At 36.6% G+C, this 18,770-nt stretch overlaps 1 protein-coding gene across 1 annotated transcript in view; it reads left to right on the forward strand.

Annotated features, from left to right (window-relative positions):
- The window catches only part of Tll1 (tolloid like 1), a 174,534-nt gene that overhangs the window by 70,828 nt on the left and 84,936 nt on the right, over positions 1-18,770 (forward strand). Inside the window, 7 exon segments of the mRNA XM_038327756.1 lie at positions 11,757-11,819; positions 11,822-11,866; positions 15,376-15,456; positions 17,378-17,448; positions 17,450-17,534; positions 18,033-18,082; positions 18,085-18,152. Of these exon segments, the coding sequence (XP_038183684.1) occupies positions 11,757-11,819; positions 11,822-11,866; positions 15,376-15,456; positions 17,378-17,448; positions 17,450-17,534; positions 18,033-18,082; positions 18,085-18,152 (463 nt within the window).

Consider the following 18,770-nt stretch of genomic DNA (forward strand, 5'->3'; position numbering starts at 1 on the left):
ATCATTGCTACTTCATAACTGTAATTCTGTTACTGTTGTGAATCATAAGTATCTGACATGTGACTCCGGTGAAAGGGTTGTTCAACCCCCAAAAAGGTCAAAACCCAGAGGTTGAGAACTAATGCCCTAACTAATTAAAAAAGGCAGATAAGGCTACTTCCATGTCTGTAAGCTCAGTGCTGTAAGGGACTGTGACTCGCTATCTTCCAGTCTAACTTCAGGTTCAGTGACAGATTCTGTAGGAATCATAGGTAGATTAGGACATTCATCATTGTTATGTGACTTCAGGTCATGCACATGAGCTTACATAACCCACCACGTGTGCATACATTGTGTACACATTAAAATAAACACCACAGAGTGAAAGAGAAGACAAAATGAGTCAGGAGCCTATTTTATCAATTAACAGGATATTTCATTAGGTTCTCAAGAGAAATGTTGAAATGATTTTTACTAGATATAGTGTTTTACTAGAAAAATGAGATGGATATATAAATCTGAAAGTTTCTTTTCAAAAGAATGTATTTAACAAATTGTGCTATGAATTATTTAAGATGAAAATTAAGGTTCTAATTTTAGTTCCCAGAATTAAAGAACTGAGTCTCTTTGAGTCAAAGGATGTTGTTAACATTAATTATAAGTACTACTGCAGAGATTGAAAGAGTTGATAAGCCAAATTTTTAATTTATGTATTTGCTAATGAAAGGCTACTATCACATATCAAAATATATAAATTTTTAGAGTGACATAATAAGGATTATGATTTTTTTGTTTTTCAAATATATACTTAGGGGACATTCGTATTTTTGGATTCAAATTCTCCTTTCCCCCTTATTATTCCAGACAAAGCTAGAAACAGTAGTTGCAGATTATTAAACAAGTGTTTAAAATCGCATCAAGGGCATAGATAGTCTTCAGTGCCTTCTTCGTTATCAAGGCTAAAATTATGATTAAATCTAAAATCCTTTATCAAAGTCTTTTTTGTAGCCAGCTTCCATTTTCAATATGAATAATATCCACGTGTCAATGTGTGCAACATTCCTGTTTCTGCATCCTTAAAAAGGAAGTAGCCATCTTCCTCATCAGTTCACATGAGACTGCTCTGTCACTTAGACATTTTATTGTGATGACTTCCAGTGGAAAGGTGGACAGGAGAAGTTTCCAGGTAGAATGATGTAAATTTAAGAAGTGGTCAGTCTACTCTGTGGAAATGAAGACTTACCTCTACCAGATAAAGGGTCGACCTATCATCAATAAGCAATAGGAGATTGGGGTGAACATTTTAGTAGATTTTTTTCACATTTTCAATTAATTAATTAATTCATTCATTCATTTGTGTGCATATTTGCCATGGCATATATGTGTGGGTCAGAGTACAACATGTAAGACTTGCTTTCTCTCTCTTTTTATCATGCAGCTCCTGGGGCTTGAACTCAGGTCTTCAGATTTAGCGGTAATCACCCATACTGCAGAGATATCTCCCTGGCCCTTTAAAGAAATCGATTAAATTTTCGACAATGTCACTGTTATTGTTTCTCTCACTTCCAAATGCTCTTATTTCCCCCACCATCCAACTAAATCCTACTTTATTTCTAAAGGTCCCTTTCTAACACTCATGTCTTTGTGTTTTTGCTTTGGACCCACTGACTAGCTAGAATTGTCTAGGTTTACCGCATGTGTGGAAGTAACTAATAGATCCCGGTGTGCTCACTAGGGCCCACATACCTGAAGATAATGAATGCCTGGAATCTCTTAGTAACAAATAATCTGCAAGGACCAGGACCTCCAGATCCCCTCCCCTAGCCATGACCATTGACAGGCCTTGCATAGGTCTAGGGCAGACAAGCCACCAGGTCTGTGTAAGATCCTGACCGCAAAGGCAGGTTTATGCTCATAAGATTGTATTTGCAGCCTTCTCCTTATATTCTGGCTCTGACATTCTTCCAGTCTTCTTTGTAGTGATGTTATCTGAGCCTCAGGGCTCAGGGTGGTGTAAATGTTCTATTTATGGCTTAGTGTTCAACTGGCACTTATTTCCAGCACCTGGAGTAGCCATGGGCCTTGGTATTCACCATCCTTAATTGAAAGCAAAGCCTCTCTGATTAGTGCTGAGAATAGCACTTGGCTACTAGTATGAACAAAAATATTTAGAAGGCAGTTCGGCAGCATGTGCAATTTACCTTTCTTAAACTACAGTGTGCTTCACCATTGGTGCTTGTGTTTCCCACAGCCATATTTAATTTCACCAATTCACAGTAGCAGACATGAATTCCATCCGGAGAGAAACGGACCTACCCTAATAGCGGGTGTGCCACTGTTGTAAACAGAGTCTGCTCGTTTGTTTCCCGGCCACTAGACACAATAATCCCATAGAAACTATATTAATTACAGCACTGTTTGGCCAATGGCTCAGGCATATTCCTACTGAGCTCTTATATCTTAAATTAACCCATTTCTATTAATTTGTGTATCACCATGAGGCTGTGGCCCTATCGGTCAAGTTCTGGCTGTAGCTTTCACCTTTGGCAGCTACATGGCATCTCCCTGCCTTCACCTTCTCTCTTTTTTGTCTCTTCTACCCTGGCTATCATCTCCCCTGCTATAGCCCGAAGCAGCTTCTTTATTAACTAATGGTAATAAAACATATTCATAGCATACTGAGGGGAATTCTACTGATGCCACAGGGGAACAACTTACCTGGTGGGTTGCTAATGTAGTTTATAGGGACCTCTTCAGTGTTATCAGTTTTAGTAAATATCAGAATACTCTAGTATTCAAAGGGCATCATATCTGGTAATTTTTTCGAATATTAAGCACCACACATTTTAAAGATGCAAAAAGTTATTCTCTATGGAATATTTAAAATAAAGTCATAAAGCATTTAAAATACTGCAGAGAAACATTTAATAGATCTTTTTCATTTTTACTTCTTTTGGTCTGAATTTTAAATCTCTTCAGTAACACTCCAGAATTTTAAAAGTGTGCTTGTAAGAAGAGAAGAAATAAGAATCAGTGTGTGGAATCAGTCCCTGGGGTGTCAGGGCGTGTGAACATTTCAGACTTCACTGAGCATAACTTGTGTTGTAGCTGTGCAGTGTGAGATAATTAACCAAAGAAGAACTCTCCAGCCTTTGACCTGCACTCAAAGGAAATCTTTTTATATGAGAATAATAACCACAAGAACTAGAAACAAACACTTTTCACAACTTATCACTGTAATAAAAACTATGTAGAATTCGAACATGAAGGGAAAAGACAGAAAATCCTTCTCTTTGTAGGAGGAGAGTATGAGTTAGTAAAGAAAACAAAACTAGTATACAGAAAACAGTAAACTTACATAAACTGGTTTTACTTCCAGGAACATAGACTGAGATTTACTTCAAGAACTAGTGCTAGCGTTTAGACAATAAAGGGCTTAATTTAAAAAGAAATGATGGTTGACCCTACATTGCCTACAAATGTCAACAGTTACCATAGTAGGGTAAGAAAAAAAACCCTGATGTTTGCTTTTTCCTTACCAGATGTATGATGTGGGAAAAATAAATAATCCTCTCGTGTTAGTGGTTGATTATGAGCTTTGTGTTTGAACAGTGTAAAAACTGTAGATTTCCAAAGCTTGTGAGCTGCAATGATCTGTTTTCTTAAGGCTTGTGAGAGAAAATATTAGGCCATACACACACAAAAAGTCTTAATATTTATTTTTACATTTGTTTGATCAAAGCACTTTCAGACAGTTTCTTTTTTCTGTTTTGAGACAGCATTCCAAATGAATATTTGTGGTATGGGTAATATTTTAGAAATGTCCCGAGCATCCCCTTCCACAGGCTTTGTGGGTTATAAATGCAGATTGACAGGCGGTTTCAATGGATCTTTTGTTATGGGAAAATTTTTGTTTTCTGGATTAAAAAAGAAAGATGTTTATTCGAAAATGTAGCATTTGATCATATCCGTAATGTGAAATGATGTGGAAACAGAGAACACTGATCTGAGAAAGAAAGACAGCTATTTGCCCATGTTCTGCCTTTAGATTGGGGGTGCAATGCAAACTCACCTTACTACTGATAATTGGCATGAGAAGTGACTTTAGACTCAAATATATGTAGAATTAATCTTTCTTGACAGTATAGATTTTCCCATCCATCCATCCATCCATCCATCCATCCATCCATCCATCCATCCATCCGTGTATATGGATATACACATACATGAAAATACCCTTGTTTATCTTTAAGATACAATATCTTCTTTTATGTTGAAGTTATGTTAAATTTCCTGATTTAATGAGTAATTGAAGAGGACTGTTTAACTAGAAAAGAAATCACATGTTGCTCCAAGTGATTTCAAGCATAAGAATGGCTATTTTCATTTCTTAACTTAAGTGAGTCACGTGTTACCTGAAGATTTTTCCTGGCCTTAATTTAAGCATATTTCTGGGAATTGATACAAAATATTTTATTTGGTTTACTTGTTAAGCAAAATTTGTAGATAATTATTTGGGACAAAGACTAGAAGATCAGGAGTTCAAGGTCATTCATGGATAAATGGGAGGTGAGACTGTCCTGACTTTAGAAGACATGTTGCAAGCAAACAGAAAAAAGGAGATAATTATTTTTCCTATTGGGATTTCATAATACATTCCATGTATGTTGTTTGGGGAATACTTGTTCTGGGCCTACAAAATGTTTTACCGGAAGTTATTTCACGTCTAACCTTGTCTCTGAAACATTTATTGGATCATTTGCCACATCTTACTTTTCCTTGGCAGTTTGCAGAATGGTTGCCTATCATGTGACAACAGTTGACTTAGGAAACTTTACTGTTACCCTCATTTGAGGAAATTTCCATTAGATTTTCATTCTGAGTCAAAGCAGTCTTGTCGGCCCTTTATATGATGATGTCATCTTTCTTTCTTCAATCCAGTATCAATTACAGTTAGACATTTCAACAGCACTGGAGAATGGGCAGGGAACAAGCAGGTGCTCTTGGCTATCCTTGCATGTGGGAGCTTTCTCTCTACGTTCCCAGCTTCTCATAGTACCCAGCTTTTAGGACACTCACTCATCTATTCCATGAGCCTGTAAGTGGGGTAGTTGAAGAACAGGGACACATAGTCCATAACTACATTTCATAATATATATTATACAAATCAAAAGGAAAGGGAAATGCCTTGAAATTATATTAAAAATATACTTCAATTATACACTTTATGTTGAAGAAATTTGAAATGTTTATTTTGAAGGAACAGTTAAATAGCTAGTATATTTTTTGTATGTAAGATGTGTTTGTCCTCTAGGCCCCTTTTAAAATAAGTTCTATCCAATCTCTGTTATATTTTCTATTTCCAGTTATTTTAGGTGTGTATGTTTCTATCTTGTTTTATTGAGACAGGGTCTCTCCAGCCTGGGACATAGGAAGCAGGGGCTAGGCTAACTTGATAGCTGTCATCCAGAACCTTCCTGTCTCTTCCTGCATCTGACTCCCCAGCACTGTCTTTACCAGTGTGTGCCACCATGCCTGGTGTTTGACCTTGCTGCCTGACTCAGACTCCTTTTCTTCATGTCATTGCAGCCAGCTCTTTATGAACCGAAATATCTCTTCAGCTTCCAGTGTTCGTGTTAATGTACTGGAAATCTCTTTATATTTCTGCGGCAGCAAGGACAAAGGGTTCTGTCATGGTTCAGCAGGTTGACTACAGATAAAGATAATGCACACACATTTATAAGGGCCAAAGAATTTGAAAGTATTAGTTTCATAGAATGATAAATGGTAACTGATGAGCTTACTCAGCAGGAATAGGGGTGGGGGTGGGGCTTGCTGCCAGGGCTGTGGTCTTGGTCAGAACACAGTGCAAGGAGAAAACCCAATTCTTCTTTTGTTTTTATTTTTAAAACTTAGTGTTTTTTTTTTTTAAATTTCATGTAGTATGTTTTGATCATACTCATTCCTCCCTCAGCTCCTTCCAGATCCACCATCCCACTTCCCTACCCATCCAACTTTGTGTCTTCCTTTTATTTGTTTTTAACCTAATAAGTCCAATTTGTGCTGGTATACTCTTGGATTTGTAGCCCTCCGCTGGACTACAGCTTTACAGAAAACTGTCCCTTCTCACTCTGTAGCTATCAATTGTCCGAGGCTTTTTAGCTAGGGTGGTACTTTATCTTGAAAACCCAATTTTGAGAGTAGTCTTTCCGACTTCCATACATGCTCCATGGCCACATGCATGCTCTCTTCCCAAACAAATGATAAATACATGGGAAAAGGATAAAGGTTTTGAATATAGATATATTAAACCTGGTTTAAATGTTATGTAGTGCATGCAGGTACCAGTTTGCAGTGGCTTTCCATTAATAGGTACAGCTGGGTTCTTAGGTATTAGCTAAAAATAAACATACTTCTACAAAATAGGGGTAAAAGCGAGAAACAGGCTTTTTCCTGGTGTGATTAATATTTTTTAATCTAGCCTGAGAAATTAGATGATTGTAAGCATCCTTATGGAGTTTTGTGTGCCTACCTACTATTGATGGAAGCACCTGAAGAGGACCTAGAGGCAAGGAGACACCCAACTGGGACATTTGGGAAGACGGGGTTCCTGGGAAAGGGCTTTTCTCTATAGATAAGGCGCAACAGACTGCCCTTGTCTACCACACTGTGTTCTCAGGTATCATAGCAACCAGATATAAGGTACTATGGTGTTAAACTAATAATTACATTGGTTATTCTAGGAGTATTTGGTGGAAAAACATTTTTCTTCAGTGAATTGAAAGGCTTTGACCTTGGTGAAGTCACTCATCTTTGCTATTTGTGTGATCTCTTTACCAATGTGCTTTGAACTTTATTCCAGAACAATATGCGGGTTCACTGTTTATAAACCCATACTATGATTTTTAAAGATATTAGGGACCACAGACTCTAGTCCTCTGGGTCTACATCAGTACTAAAAGTTAAAGAAATTGATATAGACATAAAATGCATTTCTTTTAGAGTTCACTGTGAGCCATGTCAGTTTGGTTGCTCACCTTCCTGGACTAAGGGGGAGCTGGGAGGACCTTGGACTTAACATAGTGAAGGGGAAACCCTGATGGCTCTTTGTCTTCGGAGAGGTGGTGGGTGGTGGGTATGGGTGGAAGGGAGGGGAGGGAAGGGGGAGGCGGAGGGGAGGAGATGGAAATCTTTAATAAAAAAAATTGAGGAAAAAAATGCATTTCTTCTTGTTTAATTATTTTAAGTATATTTATTTATTCTCTGTTGAATTCCCTCTCTCAATTCTGTCTCTTTCTTTCTCTGTACATCTCTGTGTGTGCATGCTCTCTTTGTGTATGAACTCCCGACCCCGTGTCTCTTTTTGTGTATGTGACTCTGTGTGTGTTCTCTTTTTGTGTTGGGTTAATATCATTCTCTCTGTTTGTGTGCTTTTACGCTTGAGATTTCCACAGCACGCATGTATAGGTCAGAGTTCAGTCTGAAGGAGAGGATTGATTTTCTTCTCTCACCAAGTGGGCCCAGGGGATGAAACTCAGGGCATCAGGTCTGGCGGCATAGCACCTTTACAAGCTATCTCAGTGGTCTCCTATTTAATTATTTGTAATTAAGCCTTTTGTTTTTAGGTCTATAATTGATGCAGTGTGGTTCAAGAGCCTCTACAAGGAGTGTGTGGAACATGGTGCTTGGATTTGTTCAGTCTCACCATGCATTATTTTATGAAGTATCCTTATTCAGCATGCCAGATCAGAATCACTACAAACCGTCCTGGGCTCCTGCCACTTCCAATTTTGTAGGATATGAAGACAAATGACCTTTAAGGGAAAAACAAAACCTGTGGTTTTGTATGGGAGTTTCAAATTGCCCATTCAACATTTAGTTCTGGCCCACGAGTTAGCTCCAGTTCCCTTCTGGCCACAGGAATCCCAGCATAATTCCAGACAGATAGGAAATACTTTAATCCTATCCGAGCATTTATTTCATGTGCCATCCATAGAGCAGCTTCCCATATTCTTTCCGGCTCTAATCTCATCAGTGCCTCCTTACCGCATTAAGTAGCCACATTAATAATACTTGATATTTTCCTCTTTAGTTTTGACTTTTTAAAATCAAAACCACAAGACAAAAATAGAGACAAACAAGTGAAAAAAATTCCAATAAATATCTAGAATCTCGTGTATCTTTTGTGTACCAGACTTTCTCTTGGACTACCAAACCAGCTCTCAAATCATGACACGGAGATTTATTATTAATTATGGATGCTAGGCCTTGTCCTAGCTCTTATTTTTACCTGATTCTCTTTATCTATGTTTTGCTTCGGGCTCTTTTACCTGTTTTTCATTCTATATATCTTACTTTCACCTTCCTCTTATCTGACTGGTGGCCGCCTAGTGTCTGGCCCTAAGCATTGTCCCCGCTTTTTCTCCCTCAATCTCTTCTCCTTCTTTTCTCTCTGGAGCCTAGATTTCTCTTCCTACTTATTTCTGTCTCTGCCTGCCAGCCCTTCCTATCCCTTTACTGCCTAGCTCTTGGCTGTTCAGCTTTTTATTAGACAAATCAGGAGCCTTAGGCAAGCAAGGTGAAATATAACATATTTTTACATAAACAAATACAGCAGAAACAAATGTAACACACATTCCATAGTTAAAGTAATATTCTGCAGCACAAACAAATGTAGCATATCTTTACCTTGTTAAAATAATATCCACAATGTCTTTGCCTCATATATCAAATCTATAGGAGATTGTAATGAAGAAACTAAACACTCAGTACAAGTTGTCATGCTCTAGCCTGATGGACCAAGACTTGCACAGAATATTTTGGGCATACAAAAAACAACACTTACTTAGATTTAACTAGAGATGCCACAGAAAACCCAAAATGTGTGCCATATAGAGAAACTGGGCATTTTAAATATTGTAATATGATGTGTGTGTGTTGTGTGCGTGTGTGTGTGTGTGTTGTCTACATGGATTTGAAGATGTATAGGGCCTACCATTCATTTTGAAAGCACATAAGTGAGTTGGCTTCATCGCTCGCTACTTCCAAGGAAAATGCTTAGTCTTCTGCTGGACTAGTTTATGGAGCGTTCAGAGCTGCCGCCAAGCTTTATCTGAAGTTCTGAGTTAAAAACAGAAGATGATAAATTAAAATTGGGTTTATGTTTCTCCAGACCTGTTTTGTCTATAACTAAGTATCATCTGGTCTCACGCTTCCTCTGTCTTTCTAGAAGTATTTTTTTTTGCTTCATTTACATGTTTTTTCCATGGATTGTTGACTGTGGTCTGGTGTAACATACCAGGGAATTTGTGCCTACCTCATAAGAAATGTCATACAAGAAAATCAAAGCCCCAAACACGCTCAGCTCTGCTTATTATTGTAAAATGCAGAACTGACATAAACCGATATTTCAGCTGTGCGCCGCCTCAGACTTCTAGTCAGCCAGTCTGAAGGTTTATTCTAACAGACATAAAAAATGAATAACAGGAAAGATGATCACAGTGACATCTATTCCTGGTAACTGGAGTTTTATTAAGTGTAGAAATCTGAGATTCATCTCCAGACCCAATGAATTCTGAAGTTTTTAAAAGCAGGTTTCTGATTCTCATTCCAGTTAGAGAAACCTCTAGACATTTAGACTCTGGCTGTGTGTAGGACTGCAGCATTAAGGGAGAGATGGGCTGGCTTTGACTACCTATGGTCACAGGTATTCCCTCAGTCATACACATAATGAAAAATCTTTAAAGAACAGTAAGTTTGAATTTACGAAAAAAAACCTTGAATGTGAATGTATTTTTAATGAAAACCAACGATTCTTTTATGATGATTGATAAAGTACAAATGAAGGTAAGATTGTCTCTTTCGGGGGATGAGTGTTTTAGGGTTGTGAGAGCCTTTGTGTTTTCTGTAGCATATGTATGAGTGGAATTCAATTTCCCAGTCTGGGTTTAATTTGGGCATGCTTTCAGTGTTGTAAACTCTCCTCTTTTTGTGACTTGTTTCTATGATTGTATGTGATAGTAAGCCTCTCTCTACGTTGATTAGATTGCCATTCAGCTGACAGAGCTCATCATTAGTGGCATGGAGGGAGAAGCAGTTGAGAAGAGAGTTTGAAGTTAAAAAAAGAATTTTATGTATTTGGAACTGATAACCTACATTGAGCTGAGTTCTGTTTTCTTTCTGTTTTGAATTTGTGCCAATCTCACTTTCTCACCTCTGAGTTTTATGTGAAGAACCCAAACTCACCAGTTAATTCAATAATTTAGCCATTGATGAAAGTCCCAAACAAGTCATAACCTTTTCAACTGGAGTTTAAATTTGTTAAGTTCACTACCTTTTATTAACTAGCTTTTTATAGTGCTAAATTAATAAAGATAAAGATTATAGTACAATAAAAGACAATAAATTTTAAAAGGATTGTTTTTTAATCACTTCATAAATCTTCATGTTTTTGTCCCTTTTTGTTTTACAGAAGAAAATCTGAAGTTAATTTTATTATTTATTTATGTATATTAGTGCTCTACCTGCATGCACAACCTACGCCCAAAGAGGGCATCATATCCCACTATAGAGGCTGTGAGCCACCATGTGGTTGCTGGGAATTGAACTCAGAACCTCTTACAGAACAATCAGTGCTCTTAACCTCTGTGCCATCTCTGTAGCCCATGAAGTTAAACAGAAAGAATATCTGTAAACCAGTATTAACATGAATGAAAAGATAAAAGAAAAATTAAGAATAATCTTGGAAATTCTCGGCATTTTCATAGTTTACTGCCTCACGATAAATACATTCGCTCAGTTACAGACCCTGAAGTTAATGTGTTATGATTTCCTTTCCCTACAAAGTAATCAAAGGCTTAGTTTCAGTTTGAACAAAACATCTATTTCATTATTATGTTAATATTTTATAATCTTAGAAGAAAAATTTGCATGCTAGTTATAAATAAGACCCATTCTGTCACAATGGTTTATAGATCTTTGCCTTTTTTTTTTTTTTACAAAGCAGCATAAGCTTTGGGGGAAGATTTGTGTATTCTGGGTTATGGAATTATTTTAGGTTCCTGAAGTGACAAACCACGACTTTAATAAGTCATTAAACTATGAACAGCATAACATGAAGTTGTTGCCCAAACAAATATTGACTTAAAACTTTGTTTTTTAAATTGTGCACCCATTCTAAATACCCAGAGGCAGCTTGGCCTTTAAAGATATGCCTTAAAAAGCAACGGGAGTGTCTAGTTTGGATTGAATCTCATTGAACTGAGTAGTCTTCATATATCATTCCTTGTTACTCTCTGCCTCCACTTGTTGGTGAAGGCTCACATGGAGGCACAGGCATTCACAGAAAATGTGAGATCCATATTAAAATTACAATAATTTGAGGATTAGATCATGGTACCAGCTTTCCTCTGTGGGTCATCACACTCAAACAAACTTTGTTTCTGTCAAAATACCAACATTGGGAGACAGGGTGTATTTTAGTCTAATTTTCTCAGGTAAGATTATCTTGAAAATGTGCTTTTTAAAAAGTTCATTTTAAATTTTGTGTTTATGTCGGGGGGGGTGGCACATGAGTGGAGAGGCCTGTCAGCTGGGGTCATAGGTGCTCCTGAGGCACCTGAGGTAGGTGCTGGAAACAAAGATAGGAACTCTATGAGAGCAATGTGTGTTCTTAACCTCTGAGCCAGCTCCATAAGGTTCTATAGTTAACTTGCTATGCATTGATTTTATGCCTGACATTTCTTTTTTACATTTTAATCCCGCTTCTTTGTTCTAGCTGTTGTTTTGGGGTGACATTGCCTTAGATGATGAAGACTTGAATATCTTTCAAATAGACAGGACAATGACTTGACACAGAGTCCTTTTGGAAAACTTGGACATAGCACAGGTATGGCTGACTATTTGAACACATTTATAACTTTTTAAAAAAAATATATTTGAAATTCTGTGAATATTCTTTGAAAACGCACATCAAATTTGACTTTGTCATGGAAGTAAGCACAGTTTAAAGTTTAGGTTCTTATCATAACTTTTATTTATAATTTTATTTAACAACCATTTTGTACTTATGCTCCATGGCTGCTTCTGCAACAATAACTTTGATGAAAACCCCTGGAGGTGATTCCAATTTTAGGTGTTTTGAATACATTTGAATTATGCCTCTATGGAAACCCAGAGGTTTGAGATAGTTTTTAAGGTTTAAATATTCTTTATAATTTCTTAGTACAATTTTTTATTCTGTGTTCCATTTTAGAGGTTTCAAGACTAAAAGGATTAAGTTCTTTTTAGTATTTCTGGTAAATGTTACTTATTTACTTATTTATTAGCTTATTTATTTTTGGGATAGAGTCTCATGCAGCTCAGACTAGGTTCAACCTTGCTATCAGTTCATATTGGTCTTAAATATCTGATCTTCCTACTTTCTTCCTCCCAAGTGCTGTTTAATCATATGCTACATAGCAGGCATTAAAACATTGACTTGATGCTTCCTTTATCTTCTTTACTTCATCCCTTTTCTAATTTGACCCTCTCTTACATGTCCCAGTGATTCTCAACCTATGAGTCATAACGTCTTCGGGAGTCAAATGACCCTTCCATAGGGGGTTGCATATCAGATATCCTGCATATCAGATCTTTATATTATGATTCATAAGAGTAACAAAATTACAGTTAAAAAGTAGCAATGAAAATACGTTTCTGGTTGGGGGGGGTCACTGTAACATGAAGAATTGTATAAAGGTCATAGCATTAGGAAGGTTGAGAACCACTGTCTTATCCCATGTAATATTAAGTATGTATAAAATTCCTCTCTGTTATCCAGCATAAATTTGTCTTAGAGTTAAGACATTTCACTGTGCATCCAGCATTTCCTTGTCTAATCCATTCGATTTAGTAACCTTTTTGGTTTCAGCAAATTCCAAGCATATGGAAAAGCTGTATGATAGATAATACAGAGGATGGAAGGGGGATGGTCCTAAATGCAAGATATACTAGCAGTTGGTTGTGTGTGTGCAGACATGCGTATGCACATGTGTGAGTACATTCAGAAATTAATTACAGAAAATATGTAGAAAAGGCACCAACACGTTTCCATATTATACATTTTAGCAACCAGTCTCTAAAATAAGGGAATTGACCTATCCCAGTTAAAATACATTATCACAACTAAAAAACATCTTTGCATGAGAAATACAAATGGTAAAAAACTAAGGGATTCACTAAAAATTAATATGCTTTCGGCCTTTGCTGTATATAGTGACAGTCTTTCCTGACACCCTGGACCACTGTATGTACATATGCAAATATAGATATAGATAACATATATTTAATATCTGATTATTACATAAGCTAGGACTTATGTATAGGATATTGCAAACTATCTGTGATTGGCATGTGTCCATCCTGGGCTGTGAATTCCAAATACGGAAAAACTAAAGGCCACATGATTTGCTCTGTGAACTTAGGTTTTCAAGCCATCAAGTTCTTTAACCTCTTACACACACGCAAAGGCACAGGTGCCCTCATGGACAGTTTTCACATCTACTTAGCCATATTTGGCCCTCCTTCCAAGCCCTCTCTGCTAGACTCATTGTGGGATTTGTCCAGCACCTTCCTCCCCAGTATCCTTATCTACCCCATATTGTGTGGTGTAGTTGACTCTGAACAACAACAAAAAAAAAAAACCTGACACTACTCGGCAAAACCCTGTGTTTGTTAACTGGGTTTTGAGTTTCTATTAAAGTGATTCTTGATATAAGTACTATATAGGTCATTTCTTAGGCTTCACTTCCCACACGCTGTGGGAACCATTGCTTTTCTGTGATTAAAAACCTTAAAACTATCATTTAATGTTGATAATTTATTTAAATGTAGGCTCATAGATGGAATAGTTGAAAGAAACAATATCTCTTTAAATATATAGTGTAGAACACGATATAGTTTTGATAATATAAACAATGTTAAATCCAGGCTGGCAAGCACACAGATCAGAAAGCTCAGTTGGAACTTGCTCTCTACAAGTGAATTTCAATAATTTAAATTCCTATATTTTATAAATTACTCAATTTTTTCCTTTCCTGGGAATGTTTTAAAATAGTTCTTATTTTTCTTTTCTTTTAATTTAAAAACATATGAGTTATGTTTTATAAATAAAATAATACTTGATTTTTATATTTCCATGTGTTCTAGAACAAGTGACAAAAAGATCTACTACTTTTAAAATTTAGTGAGCTACCAGTGTCACACTTTATTTCATTTATTCTAAATCTCATTCAAATTGCTAGAATATTCTTCCAAACAACAATCACTTTTCCTAGGTTTAGAACATCACCTTTCAATTCTATGATTCACATCCATTAGAACTATTTTGGATAGTAGCAAGACATTCCTTTATTTTCATAAGGAGTCCTTTAAAGATCTAGTTACATGCATTTTGGTTCAATTTAATCTAACTGAAGTTTCCATATAATGGTCATTTAAAACATGTAGAGCCCACACATTAAAAGGATTTTAAGTAGTTTCTTAGGAATGAGTACATTGAGTGTGACCTCATCTTTCTGAAATGTCTGATGGAAAAATTTCAAACATTTTTCTCAAGATGCACAGAAAAATGTGACCATGTCATGCAAATAATTAAACAAACTACTAAGTCTGTGCTTCCACTGTTTGCCTTATAAGGACATTTGGCTTCTCCTTTAGGAAGTTAGATTTTCTTAATCTTCTCCTCTTTTCCTCGTTATTTTCTAGAACATCCTTTGAGGGCATTTTATTATTTCAAAAATCTTGCAAATCTCATAAGTAATTGTAACACATTTTTCAGTTGAACATCGACTGGGGTACTTACTTTGTGACTTTTTCCTGATTATATAAATTAGGGAGAATTACTTTCAAGATATAGCTAAATGTACTGTAATATTTGACCTGATATTTCAAAGTTTAGAAACAAAACCTGCCGTGTGAGATTGCTCTTCTAGTGTTTTGATTCCCACTTCCTGGCAAGACATTTTAATAGACTCAGTTTACACAAGGGAAATAGCTGGGAAGCAATCAATAGGGCTTTGTGACTTCCTGATATTCTGCATAGCATAGCTATGTGGCAACAGGTGGTGTCAAGGTCACAGAGAAGAAAAATGTTTCAGATTATCAATAGATAACTCAATTGTACTGATGCCCAAATAAAGGCATTTCAGTTGCTTTTCTGAGTTTCTCCCACCTCCTTATTTTTAGCTACTAATGTGTTCCTGTAGAAACTTTAATGTCTACAGAGATTCATGAATAATAATTTCTAACACATTAATTCCATATAAAAACCCAACCAAGGAGAAACTAGCAGTATTACCATTGTTTATTTGCAAGGACTGACAGTAATAGACTTAATATTTTTCTTTTATTCTTCAGGTGGATTTGGAGACCATGGCATACCAAAGAAACGAGGGGCTCTCTATCAGCTAATAGACAGGATAAGAAGACTTGGCTCTGGTATATCAATGTTTAAAGCTGCAGATTCTTTCCTTGATGTGCAGTAAAAATGATACACATAGAAATTCAGTTTATTAAGATCAGTGTGTCACTATTCTGTAATGGAGGTAAAGGATATACAGAGAGAGAGAGAGAGAGAGAGAGAGAGAGAGTCCCTTTTGTGTTTCGTTAATTGATGCATCATGTCCAGTTTGTAGAGCTTAAGTTAAAGAAAATGGAAATATTCTTTTGAGTCATCTTAAGCTTTTCCTGGTATAAGATGAGTTAAGTATTAATTGTATGTTTTTGTTTCCAGTTCATTAACTACTGTTCCAAAATATTTTATAGGCCATAGAACTGCCTCAATTTTATCAAACAATAAAGAAACCATAGCAGTATTTGCTTCTAAATGAAAGTAATTTTCTTTACCTGTCAGAGGGATGTTTTTGATTAAGGAAAAAGTAGTGAACCAGGCATGATGGTTCATGCCTGTAATTCATACCACTTTGAAGGCTGGGTAAGGAATATTGCCATATGATAGAGGTGGGCATGAGCTATACTGTGCATTTAGGAATACTTGAGACCCTGCCTCAAAACAAACAAACACAAATAGCCAAACATAAACACAAACAAGGCCTCAAAGAAAAACAAACCACAATAAGCAAAAAGTAAACTAAAAGCACTGGAATGCTCATGCAGAGGACCTCAGTTCAATTCCCGCATCAGTTTGCAGCTCACAACTCTAAACTCCAGTCCCAGGGTACCTGAAATCCTCTTCTGGACTCTGTAAGAATCAGGAAGAAATTTAGTGCACAAACATACATGCAGGCAAAGCACCTATGTATGTGAAAATAAATAAATTTAAAACAACACCAAAATACCAAATAAAATATAATAATAATGTATTTATATATGCATGTATTCATTCATAAAACCTATTCTGATTTCATAATTAGTTCATATCTATAACATTTAATTTATTACAATGCATAGATTCTGAAACCTTTTTAGTAAGCCCATTATTTGGGGTTTAATGTCCTAATACTCCTTCAGTTGATAGGATCAATGATCAATGAGCTCACTTTCCAGGAAGTGATTCTCCCTAAGCAAAGACAATATGTTTGCTCAAGGACAGTGAAGAGAGAGACATACTCAAGATTTTGTCATGGGGTTCTATGTTCAGTGGTTGTCACCATAGTGCATTTAGCGAGGGGTATCTCAGTAATGCTGATGGATGAATGAAAAAAAATAGTCATAAACATCTGTGAAAAGCAAACACAACAAAAAAATTCTAAGAAAGGCAAAGAAAACAAAACTCTTAACTTGGAGTTCTCTCTGAATAGGCAGCATTTTGTTAAACCTATACTACATTGTTGCTGCCTCTGGCTCATGCTGATAGCCCGAGAAGAATGCAGAAGACAGGAATGGAGACAACTGGTTGTCTTAGTGGCCAACGCCTTATTTTTCTTAACCACTTATGTGATGTTGTAACATTTATTGCTTTAAGCTGTTTTACTGGAATATCAACCTTAGTTTCAATGATTAAGTACTTGACCAGAATAATTTAAAGGAATATCTTGAAGGTTGATCACTTTTACTGAACAGTATCTGTTTTATCAGCTGCGGTGAATGGGTCATGGACTGTGAAGATAGGCAATTTAAGACAGTTTTTCCATAACCATATACTCGTTCCAGACTTCTGCATCCTATTGTCTAAAATATGAAAATTACTCATGACTCATTTATAGGACATCGAGAAATGATATTGGGTCTTAAAATACTTAAATATTTCTATGTATTTATTAAACAGGTAAAATGACTGCCATTTTCCTTTAATGCTGTTTGGGTGTATTTATACAAATACATATATGAGATATTTGAACTCTTATTCCTTAAGGGTAGTAGGAATTCTGTCGGACAGATGTTTTAAATGTCACTGCAGGCTTGGAGCAAAATAAGACCACTAAGGGAAAAGCACCTTTAAAATTCTCAGAACAAAATGAGAAAAACCGAGGTTCCCAGAGCTGCTACATCAAGGACAGAAAGTAATATGGCCTGGAGGTTTGTCATTCCTTATGTCATAGGAGGCAACTTTACTGGTAAGATATTCCCAGTGAGTATGTGTGTGGGTTTTTTTTTTAAAAGGAATCTATTATACAGGCATTGCGTTTTTATAGAGTATTATTATAGAAAATACACTATCTAATGAAATGTAAAAAAAAAAGGCTCAATTCACCTGGATCTCTAACTTAAAACATCTCTGAATTTGAAGTAAAATATCTTGTCTTTCATTTAGGGTCTAAAGTATTGGACTTCCTACGGTGTTTCAGATTTACTCTGCAAGGCAGCTTGTCTGAACTGACTCCCCCCACCAGAGACTTTTAGGCACATATTCGTAGAGCTAGTGGGATTAACCCTCTGATGAGAAAGTGAGTGTGGAGTCTGAGCAATGACTGGTTGTGGTGTTATGAACCAGACATGGTTGATGAGAATGCTGGTTGGCATCCTGAAACTGCCAGCCAAGATGGCAGAGCCAGCACAGAACACGCCTCCCTGAAAGGCCCACACTGTTTTATTAAAGTCATGAATTTTTCCAGGCAGCCAGCGAGCCATGTTCAAGCAGGCCATGAGACACTGGGAAAAACACCACATTGTGTGACTTTCACTGAGAGAAGCGATGAAGAGAGTTACATTGTGTTCACCTATAGGCCTTGTGGGTAAGTAGAGACCTATATGCCTTGTCGGTAAGTAGAGACCAAATGGGGAAGGTTTATAGGTAGGATCCTTTCTTCCTGCTTGCAGAGTACTTTGGCCAAGAGACAGTCCTGAGTTTTGCATAATAAAGCTTGCGTTCAGACAAACATATTTCAAGGATCAGTGGGCTTTGTGCCCCTTTGCAGGTCGTTTGGCTTGCTACAACAGTTTTTCTAGAACTCTGCGCTCTGTGTTCAGCAACCTCACAGTCTGTGTCCAGCCTCTCTGAGAAATCTAAATACTTAGTTTCTAGTACAGTTGCTCATCATGTCATTTGGTCTCTGCTGTCCTATGTTGGTATTCTAGTTCTTCCCCTGTAGCATCTCAGACCTTGTGGCAAATCTACCTGCTCTCCTGTCTTCATTTAACAAGTTGCTGCCACCGAGCAATTGACTTCCAAGCACACTGGTGAGAGCAGATTATATGCTTTTTAGATTCGTTGGTGTTTTCTCCTACAAAGTGTTTCAAAATGTACTTACAAGATAACTAATAATTTCTTAAAAATAAATTTAGATAAAGAAAAAAATAAAAGAGAACATGACATTTAAAGAGAAAGGTGTAGGATTTGGAGTTGGGGGAGG

This window comes from Arvicola amphibius, chromosome 4, assembly GCF_903992535.2.
Source record: "Arvicola amphibius chromosome 4, mArvAmp1.2, whole genome shotgun sequence".
NCBI lineage: Eukaryota > Metazoa > Chordata > Mammalia > Rodentia > Cricetidae > Arvicola > Arvicola amphibius.